Source organism: Monopterus albus, unplaced genomic scaffold (genome assembly GCF_001952655.1).
Source record: "Monopterus albus unplaced genomic scaffold, M_albus_1.0 scaffold58.1, whole genome shotgun sequence".
NCBI classification, from domain to species: domain Eukaryota; kingdom Metazoa; phylum Chordata; class Actinopteri; order Synbranchiformes; family Synbranchidae; genus Monopterus; species Monopterus albus.
This window is the reverse complement of record NW_018127938.1, coordinates 643,918-661,958: the sequence shown is the minus strand read 5'-3', so window position 1 is coordinate 661,958 and position 18,041 is coordinate 643,918. Positions and strand designations below refer to the sequence as shown.

General features: G+C 40.5%; 1 protein-coding gene across 2 annotated transcripts in view; it reads right to left on the bottom strand.

Moving 5' to 3' along the window:
* znhit6 (zinc finger HIT-type containing 6) overlaps window positions 1–18,041 on the bottom strand; it is a 29,878-nt gene that overhangs the window by 2,756 nt on the left and 9,081 nt on the right. For both annotated transcript variants that reach the window (XM_020602877.1, XM_020602876.1), the window contains exons 6-9: window positions 8,717–8,785; window positions 8,343–8,423; window positions 6,313–6,393; window positions 1,380–1,504 (exon numbers count right to left, since the gene is read on the bottom strand). In XM_020602877.1, coding sequence (XP_020458533.1) covers window positions 1,380–1,504; window positions 6,313–6,393; window positions 8,343–8,423; window positions 8,717–8,785 — 356 coding nt within the window. The remainder of the gene's footprint in view (window positions 1–1,379; window positions 1,505–6,312; window positions 6,394–8,342; window positions 8,424–8,716; window positions 8,786–18,041) is intronic.

Below are 18,041 nucleotides of genomic sequence, written 5' to 3'. Positions count from 1 at the left end.
GGTGCTTCTACTAAATACTGAGCAAAGGGTCTGAATACTTATGACCATGTGATATTTCAGTTTTTCTTTTTTAATAAATCTGCAAAAATGTCAAAAATTCTGTGTTTTTCTGTCAATATGGGGTGCTGTGTGTACATTAATGAGGGAAAAAATGGACTTAAATGATTTTAGCACATGGCTGCAATATAACAAAGAGTGAAAAATTTAAGGGGGTCTGAATACTTTCCGTACCCACTGTATATGCATGGCCAACACAGTCTTCTTGCTTCAGAAGATATCTGTACCCGTATTCCAGGGATCAGACTAGAGCAGATGCCTTCACTGGACTCGAGTCGGACTTGAACTCAAGTTCTGTACTCGAATACAACACTAAATGTGGCATTAAAACATCATTATTAAAAAAATAAACCCAATAGGAGCAAGTGAAATGTTATTACAGAGGTGCTGGCTCAGGGTCACTGAGGCCATACATATAAAATTTCTACTGGCTGAATGTAGTTTGAACCAGTACACTGACCAGCTGCATGCTGCCTGTGTGAGGCCTGCTAGACTCTTAACATTACTTTATCCTCACTGGATACACTGCTGCCACAGTGTCCAATTGCTTGTTATCACTTCCTGCCCAGCTTCCCAGGCCATGGCATGTGCAATTATCAGGATGTTTCTATGAGTAACATCATAGCAAAACAGTGAGGCACCAAGGCCTTATCGCTGAAAACACACATACTCAGACTAAAATTAGCTCATTCGTCATTCAGTCTGTCTGATGCTGGGTTAGTGTGGTCTTTTGTGGCCATGCTAACCCCCCTGAGATAGACACCGTTTGGCGACACTTAGCACATTGAGTAGGACCAAATCGCTGTATACAATCCTACTTTGTCATGATTCTCGGCACTCAACACCAGACACTGACAAACAGGTGAGCAAACATACAGGCTGATCTCCCTTTCTCATCTTCTGTCATTCCACAACTCATGAGGTCATCGTTTACAGTAAGCCATGTTTGAGCCTCTTTTTGGCCACAGTCTCTGCTGAGGTTAAGCTGGTGTATGTGATGCTTTGCAGAACACACTAATTTCCATTGGGGTAGCATGTTGCTATAGTGAAAAATAAGGGAACAGGGAGTCTTACAGTCTTAGCTGAAGAAATGTGGACATGATACAATGCTGCTGGAATTGTGGTTGGCATTTTAGGACTCATATCATATATCCAGCCTTTTGTTTAGTTATAGAAAACATAGCTGTAAAGTGAAAAGGAAGCTGAATATTGTGATGAAGAAATAATGCTTTGCTAATAATGCATCAGTAGGTTAGTGCCGCTGCTCAAGGACAGGAGTAAGGAAATTCAATTCATATCAATTCATACATATTAACATTTACCTGGTCCTTTCAGTGGATATTCCTTCCAGTGATCTTTCAGTACAACAAACAACACAGGATATTCAATCAGTGTTTTGTTGCTCAGGTTGTCCCTTAGGCTCTTCTGGATGGCCAACTCATGGTACCTATTTCAGGTAAAATTGATGCACAAAAACGAAATGGGTGATTACAAGACAATGCAATTACAGCATTCTTGGTAAATTATAATATGATATTAGGCACACTGAGTTTAGCTGCTAGAAAGCAATGAAGAGCAAAAACCTAACTCCTACTTTTTATTTGCAGCCACCTGTGGTACAAAAATCTTTTAGAAATTTGAGTCATGGTGCGGCAAAGTCAAAATCCTATGTGGTGTTTCTCTCAAGAGATGTAAACTGACATACCCCTCCTTTACCTCTTTGTATGAGATGACATGAGTCTAGCCCTGTCTCTAAGCGGTCCTGTCATGTATTATGGATGTCATAATCCACTGAACAGTTAACAGGACTCTTGAGAAACAGATTCAAGTTACTTCTACACTCAGCTGCTTGAGAACCATCCAGTTGTGGCTGTCATCACCAAAACACAAGGCATCTTACATCTTGAATATATACAGTACAGTAACTGGCAGTCAAACCCTTCTTACAGGGTATTTGACACATTTCCATATCAGAAGAGAAGAAACAGCCTATGTAAGTTTGGGCACAATATTTGGCACATAGGTTTCTACTGCAGAAAGAAAACAGTTCAAAGAAACCACTCTATAATGCTGGTATGAGCTATATAATTAAAGACTATTGCAGTAAGCTGAAGCAGGACATCTACAAAGGCAGCATCCATTTGCAATGTGCCTAGCAGACAAATATACTGAATCAATTTCTTTTGTTTTTGTCTGATTTGCAATGAATTAATGTTCATGCATGTCTCTTATTTCTGCAAATGCATAAGCTAAACCACAACACAAGTGTCTGTAAACAGCAGACAAAGAAGACTAGATGGCAAAGTTGATTGTGGTTCCCTGTGGTGTCGATAGGACTGTTAAAGCAGAAGCCATTTCTACAAACACAGCTGGGTGTCTCAGCCAAGAACATGCACACATCTGGTCTCTATATATTGTTCTAGTGAATGAACAGAACACACAGCAATACCAGCGTTCTATTCAGGGAGGTTCATACTGTTTTCACTTACTGCTGAGACCCATCAGCGAGGAAGGAGCTGTGGTTGGGAAACAATGAAAATACTCTGAACCTGAATAGACATTACTGTTTTAACAGATAATGTTAACTTGGATTAATCTAGTGAAAAATTAAATGAGAAATCTCCATAGGTGTCCAGTAGTTGGTACCGATACTGTTTTGTGAATCTGGCTCACTGTAACTGAAAGCCATTTTCACACATGTCCAGGAATCAGGCCTGGACTTTGTCCAGAGTTGCCCTTTCACACATGCTGCACACAACAGGAAATGGTCTGTGTCACATGTGTTCTAAACTACTGCTCCGTCTGGTTTATACGCAGGGGACGTGTCTGGGTAGAGCGCGCAGGAGGCGGGACATGACGCAGTCACATAATCACTTTGCAGTTTGGTTATATACAACAGAGACTCTTGCCTTGTCTGACAATTCTGGCGCTGGCTCTTAACGACAGATGTTCCTGAATCTTATCACGTCTCCAATTAGATACTTTCGTTGGTGTCTTCGACCATCAGATGTTTGTATTCTTCTGGTTTTGCGCCACTTACACGATAGTGTACGAGTTGATGACGTTCTATCTCGGTGTGGATACTCCGGACTATCTGCTGCTACATTCTCACACAGGCTCATTCCAGCTCACTTGGACATTCTGTGGACAGTTGGCAGAGTAAAGGTCCAGGTCGAATGACTTGGACATTTGCATTCTCACATACACCCCCCCTGGGTAATGTCTAGAGAAATTCAGGGTTCCAGTGCATGTCTGAAAAGGACACTATTTGGATGCTGCTGACTGCTGCCAGGATTGCTTGGTATGCCAGCTTTATTTTTTATCTTACCAATACTTTAAAATCAGTGGTATGCTTCCTCTAGGGGCATCAAACACGTATAAACACCCACACATAACCTGGCCTATAATCTCAGAGTACAACTGAGACTGACTAGTAACTTCAATAAATAAGGATGAAAATCAGTACAGGCAGATAACAGTTATGCAACATTATCTGCTACTATTTATGCAGTTCAGCATTGCAGGAGACCCGAGGAAGCATCTGCTACACAGAAACAAACATGGACACAACTCCACAAGTTGAGGAGGAGCAGACTGGTGGGGTTAGGAGGGCGAAGGAGAAGGTTTGCCACAAATATATGAGAGAAAGCACCACTTGAATGTGACATCAGTATCATGTAGGTCAAAAACAAAATGCACACACAAGCTTTCTTTCTTTGGCTGCAAATGTAGAAAAAAAAATTAATAAAAAAAAATATCTGAAATGCTACTGACACGTCAGCGTTGTCGAGGTTTTGTGGGATTCAGCAGGCTGAGAGGAAAAGGACAACAGCTCCTTTATTTGACTGTCCTGATATTCCAGTAGGCGTTCAACAAAAATAACAGTCATAATCTCTGTGTTAGAGGTGGCAAATGACCTCTAAGCATTCATGTTACAAAACAGTTCAGAACCAGGGGTTTAGCTCTACAACTGAATTACTCAAAAAGTGGCTGTGATATTTTGACCCTGGGATGTGACCTCGGTCTGGAGACAGCCTCTCAGCTCATTAGCCCCAGTGTCTGCGGGCATGGTCCTATATGTACAGTAACTGCCCAGTGAACATGCATCACGTTTTTCCCTAGTTCTTTTCATCCACCCCCGGTATAATGTTGACAATAAACACTAACAGACCATCATTATGCATAGGCAGACTCAGAGCTATTAAGGTGTGACAGGAAAAGGTTACAGAGAGAGAGTGGGATACAGAGAGGGATTCATGCCACTTACTCATTACCACAGACTTAACAACATGCTTGCCAAGTCTGACTTATGACTGACTGCATCAGGTATCATTTAGGAGAGGACTATAAAATCTTCCTCTGACAATGGGTGATGATGGATGGTAATGACTCATTTACTGAAAATTTCCTGGGAAACAGCAAGAGATGTGTCTGTTGACCTCCCCACTTTAACATGTTTATAGCTGGGTTTCCACTGTAGCCCAATGAGCTGTACACCCCGAGCTTCCCGTAACCGTCACCCGGCTGATTCAGTTCATTCTGCTTTGCTTTTCCACAGAATTTTGCCAATAATGGTTTCTGTTTAGATGAGGGCGGGGCTGTGCTCTTCACACGCTCACAGCTGAGCACAGGACAACAACAAAGTGCATCACAATCTACATTACTTAGACTGTATGTGGTGCTTAGACTGCTGCTGAACAAGCAGAACACAAATGTGATGTCTTCACTTTGCCCAGTCTGCTCGCTGAATTCTGTGTTTTACCTCTAAACCAGTGGCTGTATGTTCACATGTCATGCTTGTAATAATAACAGCTGAGACATGATGACCCAATCATGGGTGACAGCCCTGTGAGCACCCACCCCCTGCTGCCTCACATTTCTCAAACTTGATTTAATACTGCCTCCAGAGGGGTGTTGAAACTTAGCTCCTGGAACATGCCTCCATGGTGGCAGTGGAAACAAAAGCAGAAGCCGGACAAGTGTTACACATTCCATTCTGTTTCAGCAGGTTCTTACAACAGAAACCCAGCATATTTTATGTCAGTGTAAAGGTGTGTGGCATCAGATTATAATGTCACATTAAAACATTCAGGGCTGTCATAAAAATCATGTAACTGCCTAGAAAGTGTGTGCAGCCCAGCACACAGAGTGAAACATAGGGAGTATATAAGGATGGGATGGGAGGTTTCATGATGATTCATGTGAGGTGGGAGGGTAATGATTATGAGCATCAAGTATCAACATTCACTCCATGACAAAGTGGAGATGGAGAACAACCAAAGTATTTGAAAGTAAGCAAGGCAAACGAGGTGGTATCAACATCATCCTCTGACTAAACAAACAGACAGGGAGAAGAGAGAGCATGCAGGGCAGAAAATACTATGGAACCAAGTGAGTGAATTCAAAAATGAAAGAAAACAGGGGTGGAAAATGTAGATAACAGTTGTGGAGAATTTTCTTGATCAGTGTTCAAAGTAAAAAGGGGAGGAGAAACCCCCGCCTTCAAGGCCTCACTGCCAAAAGTCTACGTAGCTCCACAGGAATTTAGAATTGAATGATGTGATGATCATAAACAAATTATGCCGACACACTGAATAAATCAGTTATGACCGTGAAACCTAACCAAATTGCCAGAGGTCACACAGACAGGATGCCTAAGCAATGACAGGATTTGGACACTAATGGGGGATTTTAAAAAGTGCCAATGTCAGTATCTTGTCTTGAAATTTGTGATGAATAAATTTTACCTGTTACTTTGAATTCCATCATCCGCATTAGTTCCACTGCCTTTAGTATGTTCCTGTTGTTCTGTTCATAATTACATTAGTACTCTGTGTAAGAACTGGCTGTTCTTTAAGAAGACAAACTCTTCAGGTATAATTAAGAAACACTGAATGGTTATTCTAGTAGTTAAGACACATAACATGCAACGCTGTGTCATTTGCTTTACTAAACTGTTGTTCTATCAAATACAGGCAAATGCCATAAACATATTTAATTCATAAACAACTCGGTAAAAAACAACAACATCATATGACTATTATGCAAGTCTAATGAAATGCTAAGTAACAAGAAACCTCATGATTGGCTTCTTGACCCTGTCAGCAAGTTGTTCAGCCCTAACAAACCATGACCTGTTTTGGCCCTGAACCCTTTTCAGCAAAAAAAACTGAAAACATGTTCTTTGACAATTATGATGTATCACGCGTTCGTCAAGGGAAAGAAGATAGGTGACAGGTAGAGAGCCATTCTCACCTGACAGAGTTAGCCCTCCTCCCCTCTGCCTTCATGAAGACTTTCACATGATCAAATGGACTTTGCACATAAATCTTCAACCTGAAACAGAGGTTCACATCAACATAGGAGGTTAGAGAATCAACTCCAAGAGCTGACTGAGTGTAGCACAGCAGAAACCCCATTAGGTGACACTGACTGATATATGTATAGGCACTCATCTCCATCCTACTGACATCCAGAGCACTGAGCCCACTGTAAACTGTCACTGAGCCACGGATAGGTCGCCTCCACTCACCCGCTAAATCAAGACTAAGCAGAGGCCGGCTCTGGGCCATGTTTGGTGTCTATTTAGATTGCTACACTGGTCTACAATATGCTCTTGCTGTAGGTTTTACAGTAGGCTGCTTACTGTTATCAGTGCACTGTGTCAGAGCAGTCAGATCTCTGTTCTGTTAGGGGTGTCAGACTAGAAATTCTGAGTGTGCTGTATTCAAAGAGCAGCGCTGGCAGGGAGAAACACGAGCCTGTGAAGCAAGAGCAAAAATACAATGATAAATGTAGGAAAGTAACACTGTGGGAATTAGAACATGGAGAGACCCCAACAAAATCTTACGTGACTAAAGTTGGACTGAGGTGGTTGATATGAAAGATCAGGACAGAAAAGGTTTTTTGTACATTCGCTGGCTTTTTGTGTTTGCTGCATTGAAATCAGTGAAACCTACTAAAAGCAGCCACTCCTCTCACTCATACACTTCATGGGAAACATTCAAATTCAAGTGGATTAACACTAACAAGGATATTTACCAAAACTGTTGGAAATTAACATCAACTGCACAAAATATTATGGCACCACAAATTTTCAGTTGAGAAAAACCATCTTCAAATAAAATACTTGGTGAATGTGAAGAGTTATATATGTGTCTCAATCTATTCCTGCTTGTTTGTGCAGGCTGACTGTACTTACTCTTTAACTGAGACATAATCTTTACAGACACTACCACCAAACTCAGTTACAAGGGGCTCTGGTCTGGTGTGCAGGCAGCAGTAGACCTGCTACAGGTCATCAAACCCAAAGCTGCTGTCATGGCTACAAATGGCTGATATGTTTAAATGAACAACAACAGGTCAGTGTATTTCTGTGTTTTAACAAATGGTTCATATATGCAGCTGTGATGCTACGCTGCAACACAATTTTACACTATACAAAAAGCTCCTATATTCCCATGAGAATACAGTAGCAGATGAATGCAACTACAACACAATGTTTATATCTGCTAAAGTGCAAATATCACTGTGGCAATTACTGAGAGTAATTCAATTAGCTATGCTTTCTCCACTCTCTCCCCCAGCCGCTACGAACAAGAGACTTCACTAACTAACTCAACACAGCTTCATGGTTGTTGTTGCAAACAATAAAACTGCTCATTTGAACTTTTCAAGAGAAAACAACAAATTCAGTGGTCCTCATTATCCTTTAACATAAAGGTCTTCCAAACCACCTATTAAAGTGGTGATGATGTTTTGCTCTGTTATCACACTGTTACGTTTTCTGTTTCTATTCATGACGACGGTGACTGAATCAAAACAACCAAGTAGTTGAACACATGAAATAAGTTTTCAGGCTTTGCTCCAGGATTCAGTGGGAATTATGGCCAATGGCAATAAACAAGCTCAATATAACTTAGCAGACATGGTGACTAAACTACATACACAGTACTTATCAGTGATGCCAATAAATAAAAAAACAATTAAAAAAATAAATAAACACATCTCCACAAGCCTGAATAGTATGTAGGTGCAGTGATGTCTCTATTTATAGTTAAGAGGTAATCTGCAGTTACAGTCGCGTTAGCTTGCACATATCTTTCTCACTTCCCGAGGTTTACACATTGGTAATAAACAGAATGCAGACAGGTAGTCTCCCAGTATCCTTGGATGTTTAATTCACTATCAGGGAAAAAAAGAGAGAAATGCTGTATATACATCCCTACAAACAATCAGAACAAAAATGTCACACTACACTTAAATGTTAATGGGACAAAGCTCACTTCTGACGTGTCACTGGGTTCGAGTCTGTAGGGTGGATATAAGAGGTCAAGATCTGCTCCAAGGTTTGCCCGTCAGCCACCCTAAAAGGACAAAGAACAAAAAGCAAATGTGAGAGGAAATATGTGAACATCCATATTAAGTCAAATCAGTGTTGTAACTTGGATAACAATTCAGTGAAGCTCAGTAATCACTTTACAAACACATATAGATTCTGAATGTTCACTCTTGCCAAGTTGCAGACGTCAGCAGAAATCCACAAAACGCTCTCTACAGCAAAAAGTTCTCCTGATTATTCAAACAGTTGCTTTCAGTTATTAAAACAGGATGATGATGATGATACAAGTACATTACTGAACATTCTTATGCAACTCACCTCCTCTGACTGAACTCCGTACTGCTCTGAGGAAAAATAAGCTTCAGGTGCCACATGAACCGTTTTTCTCTGAATAAGACACAGAGAAATTCATTTTTAGTTTCAGCTTGAACAGTAACATTTGATGCCAACACAGACAGATGAGGCCAGTGTCCTTTTCACAGTCAAACACAATTGTTCTTGTTTATATTCAGAGTATAAAATGGATTCAGTCTTCATCTGTACAATACAATATGAATGGCTGCTTCCAAAACTGTGTCCATCTGTGTGACTGAGCATGTGTATAAATGAAAGAAAAAAAAAAAGTCACCATGGAGATCATGACATATACACTTAATGAAAAGACAACAGCTGGTGGATATCCCATAATGAACACTTCTACTTTGGGCAGAATCTATTAAACGTGTCTGGGTTTTCTGGGTTGCTGGGCGTGCTCTACAACCAAACATTTATCCCCTAAACAGTTGCTACATTCATATCTACAACTGTCATCATGGTGCAGGAACAGCCAACAAAAAGTAATACCATTTTCTGCACTTTGCGTGGTAGATCTAACTTTAAATGGATAAAAATGCTACTTTTGGCAATCGAGCTAGGCTCAATAACTTTTAGTGACATTGGGGAAACATGCTCATAGACATGTTTGGAAAATTATGGTCAGGTGCATCTTTTGTTTGATTTAATTATCCCTGAGTTGTGTCTAGAACGTGATCAGTACACACATGACAGGACGTCATTTAGAAAGGTGAACACCACTGTGCATGTAAGGTCTCATAATTCACAGTGTCAGGACAAAACTAAGCCACAAAGACCAAGGAACACTAAAATTGTAACAAGGCAGAGTAGCAGCAAAGGTATAAACCCGTTTCTAAAGATTTGAGTGTTCCCAGTGGCACAGTGGTCTCAATAATTATACAATGGAAGAAATTCTCATCCAAGAGTCGACCATATGACTAAACTGAACGCTCGGGCATGCAATGCCACCGTTTTTTTGATCTTTTAAACAGAGTCAAATATCAGTAACTTGCTGTCAACTATCACTTGCGGACATTTGAACTATGGTAGCCAGCTAATTTGTCAAGTTTGAATGAATATGACTTCACAGTGTAGATAAATCCAAGTGAAATGCCAAAAGTAAAACTGTTACTTTCCCTAAGAAACAGAACACAGGCAATAAATCAGAAAGTTCAAGCTGATGCTAAACCTGCTCTTCCAGAGTCACATGTCCCACATTCAGAGACCTATATGTAAATACAAAGAGTTGCTTTGGCCAACACCACAGAACTGGCCATAATTAGGGTGGAGCTGATTCATCAACCTCTTCTCCTTCAGATGAGGACAGAGGCCCTGATGCATCTGAGGAATAAAGATTAAACATACCTTCAGAAAGACGCAAAGCTTAATTGTAAGGTACATGCAAGAGACCCTGTTATTAGGGCTTTCATACTCACCATAAGAAATTCAGAGCATAACTGAAGGTTATGAACTGGAGGTTTTTCGATATCTAAAATATAAAACTTTTGTGTCATTTAACTTTTAAAACCTTTAAAACAGAGTGCTGTATAGCTATCTGCCTTTACTTTGGAGATTTCAGCTCATTCTGGGAGTAAAAAAAAAAAAAAAAAAATTTTTTTTTTAAAAAAAAAAAAAAAACAACTTTCTTTTTGAAACAAGAAAAAAAATCAAAGCATGGTCACGTTAAATATGCTGTGATTTGATGAATTACTGGGTTAATACAGTATAATGATTGTTCAATAAACACCCCTACTTTGAAAATGAATCATTTTAGTCATTTTTTTAAGAAGCAATACAAACATCTGGTTCCAGCCTCTTGACAGTTGTTGCTTTTCTCACTTACATGGATGTAAGCAAAGAGTGAAGAGGTAAAGCTGAAGGTTGCAAAAGCAGCAGCAGGCACTTTGGGAGTGTAGCCAAGCTGGGAGTGGAGCCCCTTATGAAACCTTGTGAGGTGCCAAACACATCCAACTGCTTAGTAAGACGAATTTATTTATTTGTCTAGGATCTCTTGTGCATCGTTGTATGTGTGTTTATATGTGCAAACAAATAAGGTTGGAGGGTGGAGCGCCAAGACGTGAAACCATTATTAGTCATTTGTAAATGGAAACTACAGTATGTCCTTTAGTAGAAAAGAGACTAGCCCAAAGATGCATGTACTCATTTCAGGGCTACCCTTCACTGTTTGGGCATAAGCAGAGAGAGCATCATAACAGCAGTAAAGCACAACTGCTTTGGAACTGGAACCTGCTGAAAAATATCAGAACAGACTGCCTGGTCACTCAACGGTTACTGTGAAGGGCCCTCACTAAGGAGCTTTGGATTCAGATTCTGTTTATTTCATCTCCTTCTGAAAACTTGGCGTCCTGGGAAAACAACCTAGGGGTTTCAAATTATTCTAAGCAGCCTGAGATGCGAGGGAGGACGTGGAAGCAGTCATCTCTTGATGTTTCCCAAGTGGTTGTCGTTTCTTCTTTCACAAATTGGCAGTACAATAGTTCCTTGTTGTCATCACTAGGTTATGCAACATTTACACAATAAAAATAGATAAAATCACTAGTCTGGACTTGAAAACTTGAAACCCTTATGGTAGGCCCACAGAAGGCCTCACTCTTAGGGGGCCTGCTGTTGAATTTGTAAAAATAAAAAATGCACATTGACCCTCTTCTCTTGTAATTTAAAAATAAGACCTACACTATTTTAGTAATTCAAACTGAAGGGTAGAAATTTGAGTTAATCCGATCCTGGAGTTAGACTGAAAAGTCAGCAAAAGTGTAAGTGATAATTCAGGACAGCGTTTGTTTTGGACAGATGTGGCCTTTACCACTAATGGCCAAATTAGTCATCTTTGCCCTGAACTAAACCAAATATGACGCCTGGTTTTTAGGCTGCAACTGTACAAAGAGTAACAGTTTAAAATCCATAATGTCGTACAAAACAAACTGAAAATCCTTAAGCAAATAATATATGTTTTACAAAGTGCTACTTAGATTGTCTAAGAGTTCCCTTTTTCCCCCAACAACAAACTCAAGAATCTTAATCCGGAGCACACTTCCAGAAAACCCTGATCATAAGATGTGATGGCTACCCTCACAAATTCTCTAATTCATTCTCATGTATGCAAACACACAGACTGACACCCATTCACTAAGGAATCAAGTTTTGTTTCTAAAAACTAGCAGTTTAATGAGGCACTGTGTATGTTTTTAACTCTTTTGTACTTGAACAGATGTTTTCCCACACAGAAGCACATTACTGTCAGAACATTCCAATACAGATAATTACACTTACTTTGCACAATGATTTGCCAGGTGTGTGGAAGTGAAAAATGAAGGTAGGGTTTGATCTTCTTTATTAACCTTCCATTTTTCCTTTTTCAAACAACTACTTCTGTCATTTTATGTGTGTATACCTGAGTGCAACACCATGGATATGTTTGGGGAGAGACTGTCCAAAATGTGAGCAGCTATCTGGCTTGGTTCACTTCATTCTGTTGAAACAACAAACACATGCAAAGGCTAAAGATTCTTGGAGAGGGATCAAGTGGCAAACTATTGCCTTTTGACATGGTTGGCTGACATGACGTACAAACTAGTTTGTTTTAAGCATACTAAATCCTGAAGCATTACAGGATACAACTTTGGCTGCCTCTCTAAACTGAACCTAGGCCTGAGCAACTGTCTGCATTCCCGAGGGAGGCTGAAAAATAAAGCAGATTTGGAGGAGGATGGATGAATTCATTAACAAGAGCACACTCAGTTGATTAAGTAAGTGATTGGAGTTGCTTGTGCCATCAACACTAGAGCGCAGGAGCATGACTGGTGGTCTGGCAGGCAGAGCAGAAATCCATCAGGCTGGATCAAGGACTGGACAGCTCCAACAAAAATGGAGTAACATATGAAACCATGTGTCCGTATTTGCCCATCCAAGGCAGATGCCAGGACTTGGGTGGCAAGCGGGTGTCAGCAGAATGAAACGACAGGACTTTGGGGCCGCTCCACTAACATACAACTGATAAATCCAGTATCCAAAGCCATGGTTGGATCCACGGCCTCTGAGGGTGGATTGATGGGCAGAAGGAGGCTGGGATGATTTTTCAGGTGTGCCTGGTTCTTAGCTTGGAGTATCCAGTCAGGAATTCACACGCTGGACCAGTGAGGGCTCTGAGATTCGAGTAGTCAGCTGGTAGAACCCCTGGTCAGAAACAAACCAGGTGAAGCTGCACACAGATGCAACCAACTTCCTGATGATCCTAAATGTGCCCCAACTCTGCTACAATCAAGTCTCAACTGAAAATCCTGTGCCTTTGTTTGACTGGTTTCTCTGCTGCACTTTCTGCACTGTAACTGTTTCAGACTGTTTGTCCATCTGTCCTTATTTTATTTTAAAAGTTTTATCTTCACTTCATCTAAACTGATTTTAATGCTCATTGTTTTTGTTGCTGTTACTGTATGAAAGGTAAAGTACTTTGAATTGTCTCTGTGCATGAAATGTGCTAGATAAATAAAGTTAGGTAAAGGTTAGGGGTATAACCCAGGTCGTTAGGATAGGGGATCAGGAATGTCTATAACAGATTTCTTGGTAATCTATCCAACAGCTATTGATATATTGTGTCAGACTAAATTATCTGTGAGGTTCAAAAAAAATGGAAACGATTTCACAGCCAAAGGTCATTAACACTTAAGTTCTTCTGTTCAAGCTAAAAATTGTATAAATGATTTTGAGCAACACATGGAAACCTAATTATTAAAATTCAGTCAACCAAATATGACACATGCCAAGTTTATATTCACTCCATTCCATGCGGCGCACACACATTCTAGTTAATTTAGTTTGGATTTTCCCTCCGAGCCAGTGAGCAAGCTGTTGCCCAACGATGAGGCCAATCGTGATGACAACATCTGCAATACTGATGAAACTGCTACTTGCCATTCTGATGCGAGGTTAGTTTTGGATGGCAGCTGGCACAGGCCCTGCTCTACATCAGCAGCGGTTAATCAAGAGCAACGATTATGAGAAGGCTGTCTGCTGGAGTCTAAAAGGCATCTGACTAAAGCTGGCGCTGATTGTTTCATTTTAACTTAATTTTTGGAAAATCAAAGGGACGGTGTAAGGGAGTGTGCAAAGTAATGAACTGGCACCCCCTCCACCATAAAACCTGGGCTAAAATATGGGTCTGTCTCTTTTAATTCAGGTTTATATTTTTTCATCTCTTACACTACTCACATTTCTGCAAACTGAAGAGCAGCACAGCTAAATTACACCATTTTCAAAATTGTATAAATTGACCTAATGGAGGTGCTATAATTATACCTGTTTTCCATTGTTCCAGTAGTGCAAGCTTTAGCTGTGGCACGTTGTGCAGGTGCATTTCCATTACACCTTCGCAGCAGGAGATCATTCAGCTGATCCTTGACACTCACTCAGCCTGGGAACAAGACTAACTGGTAAAACACACTGACAGTGAGACGTAAGCTCGACTGAAGCGCGATTCCTTTCAATCCACACAGAACGAGACGTGAGACGTGTGTTTTGAGTGTTTAAAGTTATCAGAAGAGCAGCGGGACAAAGAGTCGATTCCAGGCTGACCAACAACACAGGTGTACTGGACAAAAACAGTCTTCATGTAAAACCATCGGGAAGAAATTGCGTTTTTATGTAGCCTACTAATTTATTGATTGTACTGATTTTCCCAGGCTCCTTACAAAGGGAGAAAGTGAAAGTGAAAATCAAGCAGCCTGATCAGTCATAACCAGATACCAGCAGAAACAGAAAACAGGATTTGTGTGATTTAAACAGTGTGATAATAGCTGACTGTGAAGATTGCGCTTCACTAAACGTGATCCAGCACTGCAGTCAGCAGGCTGAGACCTTGATTGAGAACTATAACAGGAACTGTGCTACATCTAGATATTAACCTTATGTTGGAAGACCACCTTTATGACAAGGAAGCAACAGCAGCTACAGTGAAGTGCTTAAACAAAGAGGTACAGGTAACAAGCTGCTTAAAGCACTTTAGACAAACCCCAGACCTCTGACACCATTATCAGGCTAAGCAACGTCTCTTATTGTGCATCTTGGGCTGTGATCCCATGTGCTTAATAACACAGTTATCTAGAAATCTATACAGACTTGACACTGCAGCTTAAAACATAGTACATCCATTTGTCACCGAGCACCCCATAAGGATGCTACAGTATAGCCATAACATGACAGTGCTGTGCCACTAGCAGACAAGAATGAGAGCATGGCCCCTTTTTTCACATGATAACATAACAGCACACAGCATGCAAGAAATGGATTGAACAACTGCTGTTAGTACAAGAGGATAATGACAAGGAATCAGACAACAATCCCTGGATTCTTCTGCGGATCTATGTGGAGCTGATGTTAGAGCAAAATAAACACGATTTGTTCGACTTCCTAACAGAAAACAGAGGTAAGAGGAAGAGCGCAGTATTCTAGTGCAATAAACAGACACCACTGGATGAAGTGGTGTGTTTTGAATGTGTTAATAAGATTTTACTTAAGACATCATATCAGTTCACTCACACCAAGAACTCTGTTTGTGGGTGATTATGATTTATAACAAATTTTATAAATAGTACTTAATTTCAGAGCTCACTGTTCAACACCTGGTAACATCTGGGAACAAAATTTGGTCTTGTCTAACTAAAAGAAATGGGTTAATTGAGGCTGATGCCCAGTATATGGAAAACTGGCATGCATGGCACAAATCCACACCCGCTCGTATTACTAATTATTTCAAGTTATTATCGAAATATGTTCAGTGCAACGACTGCTGTAATATGTTGTCCAGTGCACTTAAGCTGTCCAAGAGTAAAATGCCCTACCATGCCAGGCTGAAGATGTAGAAAACATAATTCAACCCTAACACAACTACTCCCAGTGTTCTGCCAAATGCCAGTTATTATATACTTAACCTCCAAGTGCTGGACTGAGAAGAAGCCTGTAATTTTTCTTCAATCTCTTTACTGTTTGTGCCTTGTTTTTGAAATTAGTCACCGGCAAGAGGTGGAAAGAAAGTAGCTGCACAACCATTATGTTGCCTACAAACATTTAATCAAAGAGACACATGCTCAGAAACTCACACTGATGCAGATGTGATCACACACCATCACCAGGCATGAAAGCCCTCTAGTCAGCTGTCTGCCAGTAATGATCCTTCTCTGGCAGCTCAAGTGCGTAGCATGAAAATGTCGCTAACCAGCTGCAGTCACACTGTTCACACATCTGCTTTTTATATTATGTACTTTGTACATTCTGAAGAACATTCCCTCAATCCCTCAATTTTTTGTACAGCTTGTATCCCATGTATTGTGTCCATTTACCGGTCTGTGAACGGAACACTGTTGCAATTAGTAGTTAACATTCACAGTGAGACATAAAGAGACTGTATGTAACCAGAATAAACAAAGAAATAAGACTGTGCAGCTGGTTCATGATTCTGTTACAAGTACAGCTGCAATACAAGCTTAAGCACTCTTCTTATGTCTTTCTCTGTACATTTCCCAAACAGATATACTGGTCTCAGCCAACAAAAATCTTTCTGTCACCACCTATGTTGAGTTGGGAATGGGGAGCATGCAGTTGAAGGGTGGGAAGAGCCTGTTACACCAACTTGACATAATGCTGCCTCATCCTGAGATGTGACGTGCAATACCAGAGTCAGACATGACGGAGTGGTAGATTCAAGGATGGAAAAGAAGATGGCAAAAGGGAAAGTAATGACATAAAACCAGCTGGAGGGACTGACAAAGGACTCTTTTTAGGGGTGGCCCTGACTGGCAACCACTGTTGTTCCTGGGCATTTCAGACTTGTAAAACGTTAATATTCAGTTCAATAACCATTTTCCCCTATTCTCCCCCTCTATTCTTTCACTGAGGGATTAGAGTGGCAGGGCTTGGGCTGAAAATTAATGGGAAATGACTGGCAGAAAGTTGTCCAAGTAGGGAGAAAAGTTGCCAGACATGACAAGACCACCAGCACAATCAGGCAAACTGGAAAAAAACACATGTGAAATGCAGCACTTTCTCAAGGAAGTAATGAACGTCAGTCGCTAAATTACTGCAAGTCTGCAATGACGACTGCACTGAAATAATTATTCTCAGAAATGTTAAACCACCAATGGAGCAAGTTTAACAATGACACCAACCTTGTTTGCCAATTGTATGTTATTATGTGTGTAATCCATCAATCCATTATCTATACCACCTATTCCTGAATAGGGTCACAGGGGGCTGGAGCCAATCCCACCCGACAGTGGGTGAGAGGCGGGGTCCCCCCAGGACAGGTGGCCAGTCTATCACAGGGCTGACAGAGACAGACGACCACACACACTCCTACGGGCAATTTAAAATCACCAGTCAACCTAAGCTGCATGTCTTTGGATTGTGGGAGGAAGCCGTAGCACCTGGAGAGAACATGCACAATCCACAGAGAAAGGCCCCGGGTTGGCCAGTGAATGACTAACCAGGTCTGTCCCTGCTTATGTGTGTAATCTAACTGTTAAATAATTAAACATGAAAATAGCTTTTTATTTTTCAGAACAGTTTCTTTATTGTCTTTTCAGTTATTTTTTATTCTTTTCTCAATCTCTTAAAATACTGCTTACTTGACGATCCACATTTTGTGGCTCTAATCACAGACCGTTGTAAACAACACCAGGGCTATCCAACTACAATATCAGGGAAAATGCTTTAAAATGTTTAAAGGACAAAAACTAAATTCCAGCTCATCACAGATGAGACTGAGATGAGCCTGTGAACAGCGGGGTGCTCACCTTTCATAAATTGATCTGAAGCTGTTCTGCAACTTGTCTATTCAGATCAAGCATGTCGTTATTATCTTTTTGACTACTGGTCCTATAATACCTACAACTGAAGATGACAGATCAGCAGATGATGGACAGAACTGTGATAAAACACATTTTTAATGTGCTTCAACCTTAAAAAGAAAAAAAAAAATCAATGTGCCTATTCAAAATGTCTATTAATGACTGGAGCTTCAATAGATTATTACAAAATGTGAACCACTCTTAAGGCCTTTTCACACTGAACGCGATACGAATAAGCGAGATGAAAAAGCGAAAAAAACGCAGGCGAATTTAACGCACCAAAAGTATTCACACCGAACGTGACGCGAATAAGCAATATTTTCTTAAAACGTCGCGCTACAAAGATGGACTCCATATCAAGCGACGACGATGTACTGCTTGTCCTGCTACATAAAAAAAGAAAACAAAGAAGTTTTGGGTCCATCCTATATTGAAAAGAAGGAGAGAACATG